Source organism: Schistocerca americana, chromosome 9, assembly GCF_021461395.2.
Source record: "Schistocerca americana isolate TAMUIC-IGC-003095 chromosome 9, iqSchAmer2.1, whole genome shotgun sequence".
Classification (NCBI taxonomy): Eukaryota; Metazoa; Arthropoda; class Insecta; order Orthoptera; family Acrididae; genus Schistocerca; species Schistocerca americana.
In genome coordinates this window covers 184897116-184914813 of record NC_060127.1, presented here as the reverse complement: position 1 = coordinate 184914813, position 17698 = coordinate 184897116, and the positions used below count along the sequence as shown (strand labels likewise).

The following is a 17698-nucleotide window of genomic DNA, read 5'->3' as shown; positions in this document are numbered from 1 at the left end:
AACCGCAACACCATTGATCTGCTGCACTCTGGAGCTCATGGAGAAACAGAGCAAGCTGCACAATGTCTCTGTTTGCTGAATCTGTGTAGATTATTATAGAAATTTTCTTTCTCCAAAAACCTCAATACATGAACATGAAATTTGTTCCATAATTCTGCGAGAGATTGATGTCAGTGAGATAAGCCTGCCTAATGACACTTCTTGGGAACAGGAATGACCTGCACTTTTTTCCAGTCATTAGGAATGCTTTGTTGCTCCAGTGACCTATGATTTACTATTGCTAGAAGGGGAGCAAGTTTTTTTAGATTATCTCTGTAGAAACTCACAGTTATCCTGTCCGAATACCTCTCCACTATTGCAGTTGCTTTTCTATCATGTATCTCGGTATTTATGATCTTTGTGTTTGTCGATGATTGGAAGGAGGAACCATATTAAGATCTGCATTGAAAGATATGAATTTGACAATGGTAAATTATTTCATTCTATATATTTAAGCATGTTCTTTGCATCAGGGTGTTTTTTTTTTTTTTTTTTTTTTTTTTTTTTTTTTTTTTTTTTTTTTTTTCAAATGTGACCTAGGTCAAACATGCAGCATGACATGCATTTTGATTGGTGGGAACTAAGTTAGCAGAAATGTCGACTCACTTTGTAATATGATTTTGTAATAAGTAGATATTTTATGTATTGTATTTGTTCTCTTGTTGTTTTCTAGGCGAAATGATGATGTCACTGCTTTGGTACTACCGACCAGAGCACACGGAACAGGGCATCTCTTCTGCAGACACGGAAGACGAAATATTTGCTTCAAAGCACAAAGACATCAACAGTGTGGCCTGTATAGAGGATAAGTGCTACGTCCTCACTTTCACAGAGTACTGCCGGTGGGTACTGTGATTTCAGCTCAACTACTTCTATGTATCTTTGTCATTGGTGTATTAATTGGACTTCCAGTGGACTGTAGATAAAATACAGAAGATGGACTTATGTACTCCCGTATTTGGTGTACATGTCGAAGCATGTGAGCGGACACACAAAGAAACCAATTGTGGACAGGAGCGGAATGGAGAGCAGTCCTATTCATGTGGTGATTTAGGAACTTGTTATGCGGTTGAAATGGTACTGGTTTGTCTTTGATAGTATGTAGACATGTGCCATTTTGTTGTTGTTGTCACTGTTGTTGTTTTGGTCATCGGTCCCAAGACTAGTTGGGTGCAGTTCTCCATTTGTGTTGCTTGCCAGTATTCTGTTCATTTCAGCATAACTGGAACATCCCATACCACTGATGATATACCACACGTACTTTTCTCTGAAGCTTGCCCCTGGCAGTTCTTCCCTTCCACCATCCTTTCAACTACAGGTCTCATACAGAGCATACAGTTTTCTGTTAATCTTCTTCTGGTCTCAAGTTTTATATTTTTGGATTCTATCACTCCTAACGGAGAACCTTGTTTCCCCGTGCAGTCATTGCTAGTGTGTATTTCCTGCATCTCCTTTCCGTATCTGTTCTATTTCCAAAGTGGCAAAACCTGCCTACCTGAAGAAGTGGATAGACAAGAAAAGAAGGTGCAAAAAGTAGACACCATTGGTAGTGTCAAATACATAAGAGTTTTTGTTCGGAGTAACTGTCACGTACATCTGCCTCTATCACCTTACGCAATTTTCATATCACTGAGTGCAAAAATTGGCGGTTGGCTCTAGTGTACAGCACCCTGTGTGGCTAAAGTCATACAGTAAACTGACAACATAATTGTCTGATGTATTTGACAACGAGGAACCTTCCTATAACTTTGATGTAGTGTTAATTCATGACATGAAGACTGTCACGTGACTGGAGCTGGTTTTGTCTGAATAAATATACATTACAATAGCTTTTGGTAGTCCCAAGTTTTCCCGTATTTGAACACACTGATGCCGTGCAGCACTTTTCACGGAAAATATTTCTCTTTTATCTTCAACAATAATTGAAATTCCTGGATGGAGCTGTGTGTAAAATAAGGGAAAGGCAATCACTCACACATAGTGGATTGATGCGTGGAGCAAGTACCACATAACAGAAATCAACATTCACATTAGCTTTTGAGCACTAGCTCTTTTTCTGGCAATAGTCCACACATTCACACGTGTAAATACACAGGTAATAAAATGAACATTCCTGTGGCCACAGCAAGACTGATTGTTGATACTCAGTTGTTGAAAGCAGCTGTCAATTATCAAGTATCAATAATTAGTTTTGCTACGGCCACGGGAGTGTGTGTTCGGGCGTCTGTGTGTTTATGTGTGTAAATGTGTGTACTATTTCTGAAAAAAGATCTAGTGCTTGAAAGCTAGAGTGAATGCTGGTTTCCGTTGTGTGGTACTGTGCTCCCTGCATAGATGCGGGGTACATAGGTGGTTGCCCTTCTCTTTCATCTTCCATTTACTTGGAGGAAAAAAGTAGGCCTTATATTTGTTGAATGTTAATATTAAAGGAAGTGCCATGAAAGCCGGGATAGAAGACAATGGGAGACTTGTTGGTAAACTGCCAGTATTAACTGTGAAAATATCTTTTACTCTGAACCAAAAAGACAGCTGTAAGAGTCACAAGTATAAACAGACTATGCCTGTAAATGTACAAGGCACTGGGACTTGTATAGCCAGTTGTTGTGCATCTCCTCTGCCAATCAGCAGTCCTCAGATTTGAATCAGTTGTGCTGCAGCGTGAAACTGAAGCAATCATTTGGAGCACTGGAACATTTAATGATATGTATTTGACACTGTGTGTCAAAGGGAATTTTAGGAAATAGAGTGGGGATTTTATGAAGGAATGGGGCTATAACAGAGGTTAGTGTATCCAGAAAGTGATGTCTATTTTCAAGGTTCCCAGTGAAAATTAGAAGCTATTAAGAGCTGAAGGAACAAGACAAACAATTTTATCGTTGTTAACATTTTCGTGGCCTTCAGTCTGAAAACTGTTTTGATTTAACTCCGCATGTTAGTCAACATTGTGCAAGCATTTTCATCTCTACACAGCTACTTGCTGGGTTCAAGCCTTGGTCTAACTCTGGAACTTTTACTGCCCACATGTCACATCAGTACCGAGTTAATGATTTCTTGGCACCTCAGGATATGTCCTGTCAGCTGATCTTTCCTTTCAATCAATTTGTTCCACAAATTTCTTTTTACCCAATTTGATTAATTAATTATCCAATCTACTCATCTAAACTTCAGCATTCTTTTGCAGAGCATTTCAAAAGCTTCTATTGTCTTTGTATACAAACAGTTTATCACTTACATACGAGGCCACACGCCAGGCAAATACTTTCAGAAAAACTTCCTAATGCTTATATTTATATTTGAGGTTTCCAGAAAAATATTTACTGCTATTGCCGGTCTGCATTTTATATTGTCTCTAATTCAGCCACTGTCAATTACTTTGCTGTCAAAATAGCAAAACTCATCTACAGCTTTTAGTGTCTCATTTTCCAGTCCAGATTTTTCAGCATCACCAATTTCAATTTGATTTCATTCTGTTACCCTTGTTTTACTTTTTTTGATGTTCATCTTATAACCTCTTTTCAAAACACTACGTATGTTTTTTTTTTTTTTTTTTTTTACTCGCTTTCTAAGTCCTTTGCTATCTGTGACAGAATTACAGTGTCTTTGGCAAACCTCCTCAAAGTTTTTGCTTCTTCTCCCTGAACTGTGATTCTATTTCCATATTTCTCCATGGTTCACTTTACTGTTTGCTCAATGTATAGATTGACTAACATTGGAGGTATGTTGCAACCCTGTATCACTCCATCCTCAGTTACTACTTTTCTATCATGTCCTTCAAATATTACAATTACAGTCCAATTTCTGTACAAGTATGTAAATTTACAAATTCTATGAATGTAGGTTTATCTTTGTTCAGTCTGTCTCGGTAAACAGACAGTCGTGAGTCAAATATTAACTTGTGTGTTGATACATTTTTTCGGACCACAAATTAATCTTCTCTGAGACTGTCTACTGCCTGTTTTTCGACTGATATGTAAATAACTCGTGTCAATATTTTGCAAGCATGGCTTATTAAGCTGATGGGTCCTGTAATGTAAACTGTTTTATGCACTATGAAAGCAGGCTCAAGTTAAGAGATACATGAGGACAATGGACTACAGAGGTAATATGCTGGAATTTTAGATCTTTTGGTGATTTCAAAGCGCGAAAGACCTTCTACTGATCTGCATTTCTTTAGGGAGAGCTGCAGAAATGTGGTGGTAGACATCTGTCTCACACTCTTCACACTGCTGAAATCTTTTATTGAGAGAACACAATTTATAAGAAAAATTTCTGCCAGCAAATATTAGATTCGAGGATTTATTAGTGGTATTCTCCTTCATTAATCTCGGCAGATTCTTTAGTATTCATCCAGTTGTCATTCTTTATCGGCAGGTTCAATTCTTCATCTTCACAGCTTCCAGCTGTTTTGTTTTACAGTTTTCCTCAGTTGTCTACATAATTGATTCCATTTCTGACGAAATTTGTTTCTTTGTCTTTCACGTACCTGTCTTGGATTTTATGTCACCCGCCACCCTCTACACTCTAGCCAGTGACTGCTGATCCAGTGTCAGCCGACTGCCACCTTTGCTTCTGTGTGCCGCTAACTTCTTTGGTATTTCCAGTGCACCATCTGTTGCTGTCCATCTTTATTTTCAATCTTTCCATTATGTCTGTCTTGTCCCAGATTTCTGGGATATTAATCCTCTCAATCTGTGACTTCACACTTTTTCTCCGTTCTTCATTTTTCCCATTAGCTCCCGAAGACGGAACCTTTTGGTTCTAGAAGCTAAAGGATCAGTTTCAGCTGTTGTTTGTTGCTGTTGTCAAGATTGCAACAACCACCATGGTAAGTACACCTTTTTTCTACTCTCGCCACCATTTTTCTAATGTTTACTTCTTTTATTTCCTTTTGAAGACCTGCCAAAATATATTTACTTGTTATTTATATTATTTTAAATGATTTTAAGCATGCAGTGTTTGAAAACTCTTTTTGTTATACAGAAGGTAACATCTATTCATATTTCTCTGTTTACTGTTGGCACACATCTTGTGGTCTTACAATGCAATGTGTTCTCCCATCTTTCACTTGCAGAAATTCCCTGTCCTGTACATCTTTAGATTCGATTGATGTAACGTCGGATATCTTTTGATTGTTAGTCATTGGAACTGATCAGCAGCCCATGTTACCTTTTTATCCATTGAATGAATGGTAGAATTAGTGCTTTGTGATTACAAGGTTTGTTATTACACAAATAATAATTGCCCATGTTGGTTTTTCTGTCTTGATTGAAGTGCTCATGATTTTTGTTTCCACCCTATTCTCTTAATGTCTGTCATCTCCTAAAATTTCATTTGATTCAACTATTTCTGACATTTCTCAAACTTCCTTCAATGTCCTCTTCAAGATGTCCCAGAGAACAACCAAATACCTCACAGTTTCATATATTTAAGCCTATTTTACCTTACAAACCAGTGTGAGAATGAAAACGCACATCTCACAGTTTAGTGTAACATATGCTGTGTAAGCAGAAGCAAATCATGAGGCATGATATAATATAATACTTCCCCCATTTTAGTTGCTGCTTCTGTTGCTTTAAATATTGTGGGCAATGCAGCTATGAGACTAACACACCATTTATTTTCAATCTGATTCGAATACAATTGCACTTCTCGACTTAGGTCCACTCTAAAAGATTGCTACAAGAAGAGTGTGACTGTTTTTCATTTATTTTGTATTTTGCAGGTGACAAGTTGAGATGGCTTGGCAGCAGGAATATATTTTCCTCAATTGAGCACCTAATCAGTCACAAAAGATTCAAAGAGAAAAAAATAATATCTGTACAGCTATACTTTAATCCATAAAACTAAACAGATTGTGTTACACTGCATCCAGGGGAGACCTGTAATACGACAACAGGCAAAATGCCATTTTGCAGCTTAGAAACTGTCTGAAATGCGCGATTTAGGTTTCACTCTAAATTTTGAACTTGATAAATGTGCACGTATGACTGATTGAAACAGCCACTCACCAAGTGCCCTGATGTATTGGAAGCAGAGGAATTTTAAGGCAGCCCTAACGTACTTGTTTTAATAACTTGAAGTCTGGAAAGTACTTGAATCCCATCTGAATACTATGGGAATACACAAGAAGAGCTTCTGAGTAAGATATAATTGTGAATGAAACACTTTACTTCTATTCAGGAGGCGCAGGGTAAAAAGTCTGGCTATACCGATACAGAATAAAATCATTTTGGGCATTAGACTGTGTCATTTTAAAACTAAAAGAACTATTAAAACTGATTTTTTGATCGCCTTTGCTGCACTCATCATCAGGCTGACTCTAATGCACAGTATAATATTATAGCAAAATTCTCTTTTTACACTTTCTAGCAGATTGACCCAAAAAAGTGTAAAATGTGGGAAAGTGTAAAATACAGGAAAGCATAGGAAACACAGCAAGCAAAATGGAATAAATTACTTGTACTGCCATTCTCTTTATATTTTTTAAGATGTGAAATTAGAACAATTTAAATTTTGCCTGTTTAAAAAAATCTGAAATAATTATTTTTTCTTTTTTTCTTTCTAAGAGCAGTTACCTCTACCTCTCTCTTTACAGTATACAAAGTATCAAATGCTTTATCATCATCTGACGAAGTACCAATGTACTGCCTCATTATGTTAGTAGCTTCCATAGCTTCTCTTCTCCTTGCCACAGCTGGTTCTTGATCATCATATTCTTCACCAATCACCTCTATCTTCCCATCTTAAAAATGTTTGGTAAGGATGCTATCTACCGTTGGCACCTATGAAGTGATGATGGAAGCGTTAACACCAACATACTCTTGAAACATCACAGAAAAATCAGTAGGCTCAGACAAATCTTCTTCCAGTGGCTCCTGCTTATTTTTTTTCTTTTTATTTCAACTTCATCCTGTTATCATGAAACAGTTAGAAATAGTTAAAGGAGTTGCATCCCTCCATGCTTTGGCTATATAATGTGTAGCATCGAAAAGTGATAAGGTTATAGATTTTGGACACATGCCATAATTGTACGTAAATTCAAACTTCTGGACAAGCATTTTTCTGTATTTCCATTTAAATGAATGGATGATTCCTGGAAATAGGTTGATGTTCATTCGTAAAATTAGGAGGCAGGAACACAAACTTAATATTTCTGAGCTGCAGATTGTCAGGGTGTGTTGGACATCTGTCAAGTAGCAGCACTATTTTCAAATTTTTTACCCCCACTTTAGCGTTCATGCATATGTGGTGGATGTGAAGATGGAACTGGTCATCCGTGCAGTGCTGTTGGAAACACAATTAGTGGGCAGAGTTCTCGCATCTTTGAAACACCTTGGCTTGTTAAATTTAGCAATTACCAAAGGAGGTAATTTTTCAGACCCATCGGCATTGCCCATAAATAAACTGGTTATTCTGCGCTTACACGGTTTCCCACTGTGGCATTTCTCACTATTAAAACGTGAGATCTCACTTGCTAATATGTTATAAAAAAGATGTTTCGTCAACATTAAAAATATTTCTTGAATCATAATCTTTGAAGATATTTTACAGTTCTTTTTTCGATTGGCCCACAAATCCACTACGATCACTTACACTTTCTGCACACAGTTTGATGTAAACAATGTTACGATGAGTTTTAAATCTATCGAGCCAAGTATTCGATGCTGTGAAGTTGGTGGTCCCCACTTTTTTGCAGCAAACTGAAGTGCCATTTCTCTCAGTATGTTGCCATCTGGTGGAATTCCTGATGCTCTCGTGCTAACAAATCACTTCACAACAAGTTTATCCAACCAATCATATGCTGATGACTGAATGTATTTACGTTTTTTTGCTTTGGAACCAGAGTGTCTCACATTAGCATCGATTTGGGCTGATTTTTCACAATTGTATTCAGGGTGGAAGCAAAAAGTGCTAGGTCCTTCACTAACTGAACTTGCGATCCAACATGCGAATCCACGTGTTGTAGAATTACCATTTTTTCTTCCGCAGAAACACATTTCATATTTTTTCTAATCATTTCACTCGTGGGCACTTACTCGAGCTACTAAAGAATGTGGTTTCTACACTAGTGTTTGTTTGCTTATTATCACCAACAAGGTACTATTTTTTGGATCATTGTTGGAATTACAGCTCTCTTGTTGCATTTAAAGAAGCAGTCATGATATGGAAAATATGGAATATAAATTTTACAGACTACTGTTAGTGAAGTTAATCTAATGGCACATTTCATTTCAGACTTCTTAATTAAATATGCAGTAATTATTTTTATTTTTTTGCGACAAGAAAACTTCTTACCTAGGTCTTTTCATGGGGGTTGGTACAATTCAGGACATCCCTGTCGACTGTCTTCTGTTTCCAGTTGTGGCAACTTAAATGCTCTGACGATTGTGACTCTAGTAGCAACCTTCATTCTGCTCATTGTGTTGTCTTTCAACAGCTTTACTTTAATTTCACAGTCATTTATACAAATAAACACAGTCTTTGTAGTCAGCTCTCTCAATAATAGGCTTTCGCAAGTTGTTACTTCCACGTGAAATGTGCTAATCTATACTAGGCACACAGTCTTAGATTGGTATAAACCTAATGTCAGAGGTAAACATTCCTCTTCAAGGCGCTCTGTAACATGTTGACAATTTCCACCCTCTTTCTCACCCAGGACATCTGTGAGCCAAGTGACCTCTTTGTTGGCAACAAGTTGTAGATTTTGTCCTTATTGTTCTCTGTTTAAGAAGACTGCCAACTTCAGTGTTTTAAGCAATATTGTGTTACAAGTTCTATTTACTTTAGTTTTATAATGATTATCAATAATAAGTCTCACATTAGATCACAAATATCTTTTTAATGTGGTTTCATGAAAGACCATTGCTTCCATGTTTTATTTACACTTCGGACCTGATCAGAATGAAGGAGGAAATGCGCATCTGTGTGTGTTAGCACACAGGCAGTGGCTGATTGCTGACACACACAAATGCACTTGCGGGGGGATTCCCTCTTTGTTCCAAAGGTATAAATAAAACACAGAAGCAAAAAGTTTTTCGTGAAACCACATTAAAAAGATGTTTGTGTTCCAGTGTGAGACTTACAATTAATAACAATTATAAAATCATGGTAAAAGCTTGTTGCCTCAAGAAGGCCACCTGGCCCAGAGGTAACCTAGGTGAGAAAGAAGGTGGGAATTGTCATCATGTTACAGAGCACCTTGAAGAGGAATGTTTACGTCTTACATTGTTGTTTTTGTGATCCTCAGTCCAGAGACTGGTTTGATGCAGCTCCCCATGCTACTCTATCCTGTGCAAGCTTCTTCATCTCCCAGTACCTACTGCAACCTACATCCTTCTGAATCTGCTTAGTGTATTCATCTCTTGGTCTCCCTCTACGATTTTTACCCTCCACGCTGCCCTCCAATGCTAAATTTGTGATCCCTTGATGCCTCAGAATATGCTCTACCAACTGATCCCTTCTTCTAGTCAAGTCGTGCCACAAATTTCTCTTCTCCCCAATTCTATTCAATTCCTCCTCATTTGTTATGTGATCTACCCATCTAATCTTCAGCATTCTTCTGTAGCACCACATTTCGAAAGCTTCTATTCTCTTCTTGTCCAAACTATCGTCCATGTTTCACTTCCATACATGGCTACACTCCATACAAATACTTTCAGAAATGGCTTCCTGACACTTAAATCTATACTCGATGTTAACAAATTCCTCTTCTTCAGAAATGCTTTCCTTGCCATTGCCAGTCTACATTTTATACCCTCTCTACTTCGACCATCATCAGTTATTTTGCTCCCCAAATAGGAAAACTCATTTACTACTTTAAGTGTTTCATTTCCTAATCTAATTCCTAAGTCTGACAGTAGGTTATACAAATCTAAGACCGCATGCCTAATATGGAATAGCATATTTCACGCAGAAGTAACGACGACTCATGAAAGCCCATTACAGAGATGGCCATCTTCAAAAGCAGTGTTTATTTGTATAAATGACTGTCAAATTAAATTATAGCTTTTGTAATACAACACAATGAGTGGGAGGAGGGTTGTAACTATTGTCAGATCGTGATTATCATTAGGCAGTGACTGAGCGTGCTTTACCTCACTTACAAACTGTGAGCTTGTAATACAGGTGGCTGTGACCCAAAACACCGACAGTGAATGTCTCACTTACCACGCTAATGCTTCATTACGTGATCAGTAACTTTGTTTATAGTCTGTGTTTTCTGCTTTGCCGTGACGCTAATTTTTGACAGGAACCTGATGCACTTTTTGCAGAAATGTGTGTGAAAATCAATGTTAAAAGTCATGGTACTGTCGAAGAAAACTTAAAATGCTGGAAATGTTGTAATATGGAATTCTTAATGGTGGGATCTGGAAGCATTGTATTGAGAGAATAAGACTTCTGTTGGGACTGACAAAATTAATGTAAAATGTGGGAACTTAAAAATAGGGTTTTGCTGTATCTGTCCACCTACTTAGCTGAGTGATCTGTGCAGCTGACCACCGTGCAGAGAACCTGGGTTCGATTTCCAATACTGCCAGGGATTTTTCTGTGGTGGGAGGACAGGAATGGGGTGCAGTCAGCCTCCCGAGGCAAGTGGAGTAACTACAGCCAAGTAGTGGCTCCAGGTCTTGGAAACTGTAGCAGCTCCAGGTCTTGGAAACTGACCCCACACCTCACCATAAGCAGAGCATGACACGGCTCTCGGTTGGTAACAGTGGGCTTACCAGAGACCGTGGACATAGTTAATGTCACATTATGTTTCATGTTCTTTAAATATCATATCATTTTAATCTTCCATTTAGTTTGCATATTTAAGCAATAAGTCAGTGATACAATTTAAGCTCTCACATTGGCGTATGTGTCATGAGCCTGAAAGAATATTATTAGTATTGCTGCTATGTACTCATTTTTTCTTGTTCTTCAGTGCACAGGGAGTAACTGTTACAAATGTTTTCAACCCAGTATTACTTACGTAACTTACCTGAAATAACTGCCAGAGGAATAACGGATGACAGTGTCAGTGAAGTGGGAAGTTTATGATGGTGTCTCCCTCATAATGAAATAATTAATGATAATTAAATTTCATTTCACATATTGATTTTCTGTATTAGGCCCCATCCTCACTGGGGCAAGGATGATATTTTTGTTGCTTTATAATAAAATTAATTAATACATAATTTTTTGACATTTGTTGCCAGTGGAGAATTTCAGCAACTTAGGTGCCCTGAAGAGGACTGCTACAAAGACATTAGAAACATCAGGTTTAATAATGGTTCTAGGTTTGAAATGTCAAGGGCTAATGTCAAAAAATATTTTATTCACATTGATGTTGGCCATGGAAGCCTTTACACTTAAATCTTGTATAGGCTTTCCACACTTGCCTTACATCCCATAAAGTGACAACAGGGATGGTACATTGTACAGCCAATTTGTCCACCCTTAGATTTTAGCTCAAACCAGTTGCTGCAGTCGTTGTGTTGTAGGCTTATCAGCATTTCACATTTTGCCGATTGCCTGCTGAAGAGAGGGCAGTCTGTGGTTTTCGTGAGAGCTCGTCCTGCGTGTTGGACGATGAAATAAAAAAACATAAAATGTCTTCTGATATTATGGGTCACGACCAAGCTAGTAGAAAAATTGTTGTCGAGCAACACTGTTTCTTCATTGAGCCTGTGCTAGTGAAGCAACTTCTAAATACACTGCTTGACTAAAGAGTAAAACATTCAGAAGACATTTTCAGATGTCAGTGTAATGTTGTACACGTACACACTTTTGGTGAGTTTGTAAATGATGGAAGTTGCAATTATCTGTGACACTCAGAACAGCTCCCAGAATGCATTAGTGTTGTTACTGGACCTGATAGGGTATACAAGGGGTATGAACACTGTCAGATGTTGACTTATCGCCATGAAGGACACAGAGATGCTACTTACTCATGTGAGACAGTATTATTACAGTCTGACAGAGACTGAAAGGGACCTCATTGTGGGTTTTCATGTGGCCAGCTGGTTGATAGTGCAATACCCAGGTTTCTTGGATATTCAGATGTGACCGAGGTCTGATGTTAGAGTGCATGGCAACATAACAGCAACCATAATCATTGTCAAGATTCCGGTTGACCACCACAAAGGAGGATTGCAGTGTTATGCACTGTACACATCGAAATCCCTTCACATCTACAGTAGCCAACCGAAAACGAGTAATGGACTCCCTCCGACATTCTGTATCATCGCGCACTGTTAGTCAGATGTTAACAGCAGCCAGACCAGGAAATTGCTGACCTAACCACAACACAAAATGGCTTCATTTGCAGTTGTACAGTGACTGGGAAGTGTAGCCTGCTGATCCATGGTGTTAGTTGTGTTCAGTGGTGAATCACTGTTATTCTGTACCCTTGATGACCGTCAGTGGCAAGTATGACACCTACTTGAGGAGAAGTTGCCTTCTTCAAATGTTTTGGAGAGGCGGAGGTGGTGTCATGGTGACCTGAGGTAATGGCTGGTAGTGTCAGCACAGTGGTACATCATGGACATCCTGCATCCTCATGTGCCATGTACCAATATTGGGGTGCCATTTTTCAACAGGACAACATTCATCCACACATGAGATGTGTCTGTAAACTGTCTATGTGATATTGAAGTACTCTCATGGCCAGAAAGTTCCACATAGATGCCCCCAATAGAACGAGTGTGGGACCAGCTCATATGTCAAGACGAATTACAACAGTTGTGGGACTGTGTGGCTCAGGAGAGGATGCAATGTATTTATGACACTCATCCCAACCAAATCAGTGCACGGATCCAGGCCAGACGGCATGCAACATCATACTGTTAATTAGCCTCTTACCGGCAAGTTCTTTGGAAATTTGACTCGATTTTATAACAGTTGAAATACCCGCTCAATCCATGAAGATTTGTTTCATTTCCCCCTCTCCTTCTGGGTGCATCGCTTTTTTGGCTGGTCAGTGTATTTTCCATTTTACAGTCCTTAGGATGTAGAAGATTGAAAAGAAAGGGCAGGTCACTCTTGACCCGTCGATGTGAGGGTCCTTTCTCTTGGGAGGTTGAGGTTTGACAAAGATGAAGGGGGCAGCCATTGATGGAGAGAGGAGGAGGGGTCAAAGATAGTACATTGGTGAACACTGCCAGTTTCAGTCCAGAGATAGAGAGGACAATCTGAGGAGTAAATATTGATTAGAGGACAGAAATGACTAGTGCAATTAAGAACAAGGAAAAATGTCACATAGTTCATATCTGTTCCTGTAATCCATCTTTACTTCTCACACTGACCTTATCATGTGTGGACTGAAGCTGTCATGTTGCTTGTCTGTGTACTATCGTTGATCCCGTATTCATATGACACCTCCTGTTTGATTGTTGTCACCCCTCTTTCTCAGAACAGAATCGTTCGTCTTATACCAGGGTCTGAGTGACTTTCCTTCTTTTTTAATGGTCCCCAAGCTGTTCTTCTCCCCCATCCCTGAGGAAGGCACCAAACATTCCATGTACATCTATATGTTTTTATTGGCAGTACTTAATATTTCACCTCCTGAAGGTAAGTTCTGGCCCGGCAAAAATGTCTCAAAAATTCTTTTAACATAAGTATTCATAATCTGTCTTGGAAAGCCTCTGACCAAATATCTGTTAGTAATTAATTTTTTGGATCTGTAACTCCATGATTTTTCCGTACATGCCCTCACATGGTAAATCGACTCTGCTGCATTTTTGCTCACCTAACTCGTTCAATCGGCAGGTACCGGAAGGTGGCCCGACGCCAGGACGAGGGAGTGCGTGAGCCCCCTCTGGTGGTGCCGCCACCCGAGGACAATCCACGCAGTCGCTTCCAGCCACCGCCTTCGGTCTCATCGGAGCTGGTCTTCTACTGCCGCCGAGTCTACGACTTCCGACAGAAGCGAATCCTCAGCTCGAGGGTGTCGGGTGGGAGCCGTTATGCCCGGCAGCTCAACAGGAACCGCTCCCGCCTCATGTAGCCGGCAGGTGAGCGACTGCAAGCTGCTGTCGCGGTCTAGAAAATAAAGATGGGAGGAGATGTGCTTAAAAAGGGCTGTTCAAACAAAGACTAGCATTTGAGCTTCCCCTGCTGCATAGGAATGACCCAGTAAATCCTAATTTATGCCATATCCAAATGTGTAGTGGATGTGCCTTGGGTATTATAAAGTTTGTTATAAAGTTTGCTAAGCAAAAGGGAAGTACAATATTTTGTTGCAGTCATCATAATGGTCCCAAGCTGTGAACACTTTCTGGATTCTGTAAGCAATAACTTAGTTCTTCTTCTCCATCTTCTTCTTAATTTTCATTAATTGATAAAAATACACTGTTGATTTTTCACAGGTAAAAGTTGTTATTTTTCATGTAGAGCTATATGCTACACTTACGTTATTTTAGCTCCAGATCTGCCATTATTGTCAGAGATATTTATATAATTTGAGGATTTTTAACAAGATCCGAGGCAACAGCAGTCCTAACTCATTTATAAAGCCAATGTGTAGGTTGGAACCTTTATGCCCAAATGTACCAATGTACATAGAGTCTTTACAAGTTTGTAAAGCAGACATTGTTCAGAGTCTATTTTTATCACATTCATTTTACAAAGTGTTGACATGGATACTGGTCAAGATAGCCACTGACATCTGGTCATAAAATATGCACATCACATTGCTACTGTATTATCTTACTGTGGTAAGTGGCCTGAATACTATGCAACCCTTAGTTTAAAACTATTGAGTATCAGGTCTGTTCTATGTACCCATCCATACAAAAAAGGCAATTTAGCAATATTTAAAAAAATCATTGCATCGGATCTGCTGATTGGATTGTGGCAAATTTAGTACCATTTTAAAGCTGCACACCTTAACCTTATTACATTGTGACAGAAACTTCATTGAAATGTATGGGTTTGAATTACAGAAGTCACTTAGGTGATTTAAGAATTTAGAAAACGTCGTCAGTATTCACCAGTATCTGCCTGGGTGTTGTGTTCACAGGCAGAGGTGAGTAAGTATCAAATTCACTCCAGTCACTGTTTCTTGGATATGACGTAGCCATTGGATTTGACCCGACACCTTCAACATCATTCTCGTGTACATCTGAAGACAAGTTGTTATTAATCTCATTCACTAAGGAGAATATCACATTATATGAAACAACATACATACTAACAGAATAAACACATTCAGCAGAAATGTGCATTGTGCACAATTACGAGCAGTGATAAATTGTTGCAAATTAGTGAATATATACCTTCAAATGCACCACTGTATTCAGAATCAGCTGAATCACTCTGTAGATTATCCAGAGTGTCAGTATCGTTAATCAAATCCATGGTTTCTGCATCTGATAAACCTCGATGAAACATTATTGCAAATGAAACAGCGATGTAAGGAACTTGAGGTTGTAAAGATGGGTTTTTAACATGAATTACGGGCTGCAAACAATACTGCTATGCCATGTTGGACACTTTTTGTTACTAAACACCTGTAAAACATTTAACACTGACTAAATGTGTTTGAGTAACATTGCAGTGTTTTGATGCATTAAATGTATCAGCCTGTAAAATTTATGGGCCTGGTGATTTTTATGTGACTCCTGGCCCAAAAATCTTACGGGTTTGGTGCTTAAAGAGTGTTAATGAGATGTGGTTGCAAAATACTGTTAAAACGTATTTACAGAAGAATGGAAAAATTGGGTAAGATTGATTTGGATTCTGGAGAATGTAGGAACATATGAGACAATACTGACTCTAGAACTTGTCTTAGAAGACATGCCTACGCAATGTTGACTAGAATGCACTTTTCGATATTCTTTAAGTAGCATGGTTTAAATGTAGGAAGCACAGGTTACTGACAATTTTTACAGAAACCAAACTGCAGTTGTAACACACACAATTGTGTTTATCCAGCACAATGTAGCTGCACTTTGTTTGTGTGTGTGTTTTCTGGTTTTTACTCCGAAATTATTTGTACGAGAACGTTCCTTACCCCGTTAACCCTTTCCCTGCTACAGACAAGCTCTTTGCATTTTGTGCTGAGGCTGCTTTTGTTATGGATATACTGCTTGCCAAATGGATGTGCCTGTGCTGAGAGATGGCATTCTGGCCAATATGAAATGCTTATCATACAATTTTTTGAAAACTGTTTGTTGAAAAAATTTGATTTTTGCACCTATTACAGTTCAATATTTTCACTTGATAAAGGACTGAATTTCTTGCCAGTATATGCCATAGTTACTGTGCTGTGCTGCATTAAATGAAGTAAAACACTGTACGGAATTTTAAAGATTTTGCGGAGATAAAATTGCATTGCATAAAAATTGTATATGATTGATTTTAGCTCATACATTGCAGTGAATGAAATGTAGGTAAGATACCGAAATTTTATTTAAAACTGAGTCCAGGAAGGAATCTCATTTCATTTTTAAGTTACTGGGTTTTATATCTGATGGAATGTAGCGTGCGATATGCCCGTTCATGTCATTTCCCATTGCAAATTGTGTGGTCATAACAATTGTCATATCTCATAAATTATTTGAGATATCAAAATGAGGTTCTCTGCAAACGGTAGCACACAATGACGCACATATGTTGTATGATAAATACTCGAAACTTTCTTGTTCACTAATACCTGGAAGTAACGTGTCCACAGTGGTGAGAGGTCGGCAAATCAGGATGCTTTCAGACTTCTGTAGCAGTGCAGTAAAATCAAATTGGCACATGTATACACATCCACAACACCTGGAGAAAGGTGTAGCAGGATGTGTATACACACCCATTGCACCAAATGGTTTCATAACAAATTTTGTTTTGGGGTAACAAGACATTAACTAATTGCTATCTTATAGTTTGGCACGGCTAACAATGTAATTCCTACATGAATAAACATTTAGTAATCTCACATAAATCATTAATGTAAACAAGATATTTTTGCTGTAAGATTTTTTTATGTTTCTATTTCCAATACTGACGGAAACTTTTGTAATGTGAGCGGGTTTTGTCAGTTGTTACATGCCTGTTTTGGATGTGCCAGTAAAGGAACAATACACTACCTTGCCTTCTGCAGGCCATTGGCACGTTTCTTAATAGTGCCTCTCTTCTTTCTTTGCAGGCTTTGGCTCGTCCTGCCTCACAAGCTGGTGCCTAATGTGCTGCAATCTAACTGAGATGTGTGATGACTTCTCAGCTTACCCATGACAGTGTCCCATGCATTCAGTGAACAGAGTCGAGTGGTGAAGAGGAAACTGTGGACCAGGGACAGGAGTGAATGGCAGCTGTGCATCTGATCTTCTGCGTGCCCCTCGTGTGTCAGTGTCTGGGGCGAGTGGGACACGTGTGTTTATATGTATGCCGTGTATATGTATGTACTGAAATGAGAATGAGTACGGTCTCGTACGTGGTAACTTAGAACTGCTTTATTACAGAGTTGATTTGTAGATCGCCAATATTTGTGTCAAATATTTTGCATTGAAATGCCACATTGTTTTGTTGTTATCATATCTCAACTGGTTAGATTTATGTATGAGAACAGGAGGTTTTCTTCATTTAGTTAACATCTATTCTACTCTTAATTCAGTTGCTTATTGCATTGTTAATTACCAGGAAGAGGAGTATTTCCTGGTGTGTCAAACTGATGATTTCTGTTTGGCCTCTC

At 38.6% G+C, this 17698-nt stretch overlaps 1 protein-coding gene across 1 annotated transcript in view; it reads left to right on the top strand.

Annotated features, from left to right (window-relative positions):
* The window catches only part of LOC124550803 (basic proline-rich protein-like), a 131354-nt gene extending 114064 nt beyond the window's left edge, over positions 1–17290 (top strand). Inside the window, exons 8-10 of the mRNA XM_047125529.1 lie at positions 713–881; positions 13789–14033; positions 17156–17290. Coding sequence (XP_046981485.1) covers positions 713–881; positions 13789–14026 — 407 coding nt within the window. The 3' untranslated portion in view covers positions 14027–14033; positions 17156–17290. The remainder of the gene's footprint in view (positions 1–712; positions 882–13788; positions 14034–17155) is intronic.
* The last annotated feature ends 408 nt before the right edge of the window (positions 17291–17698 follow it).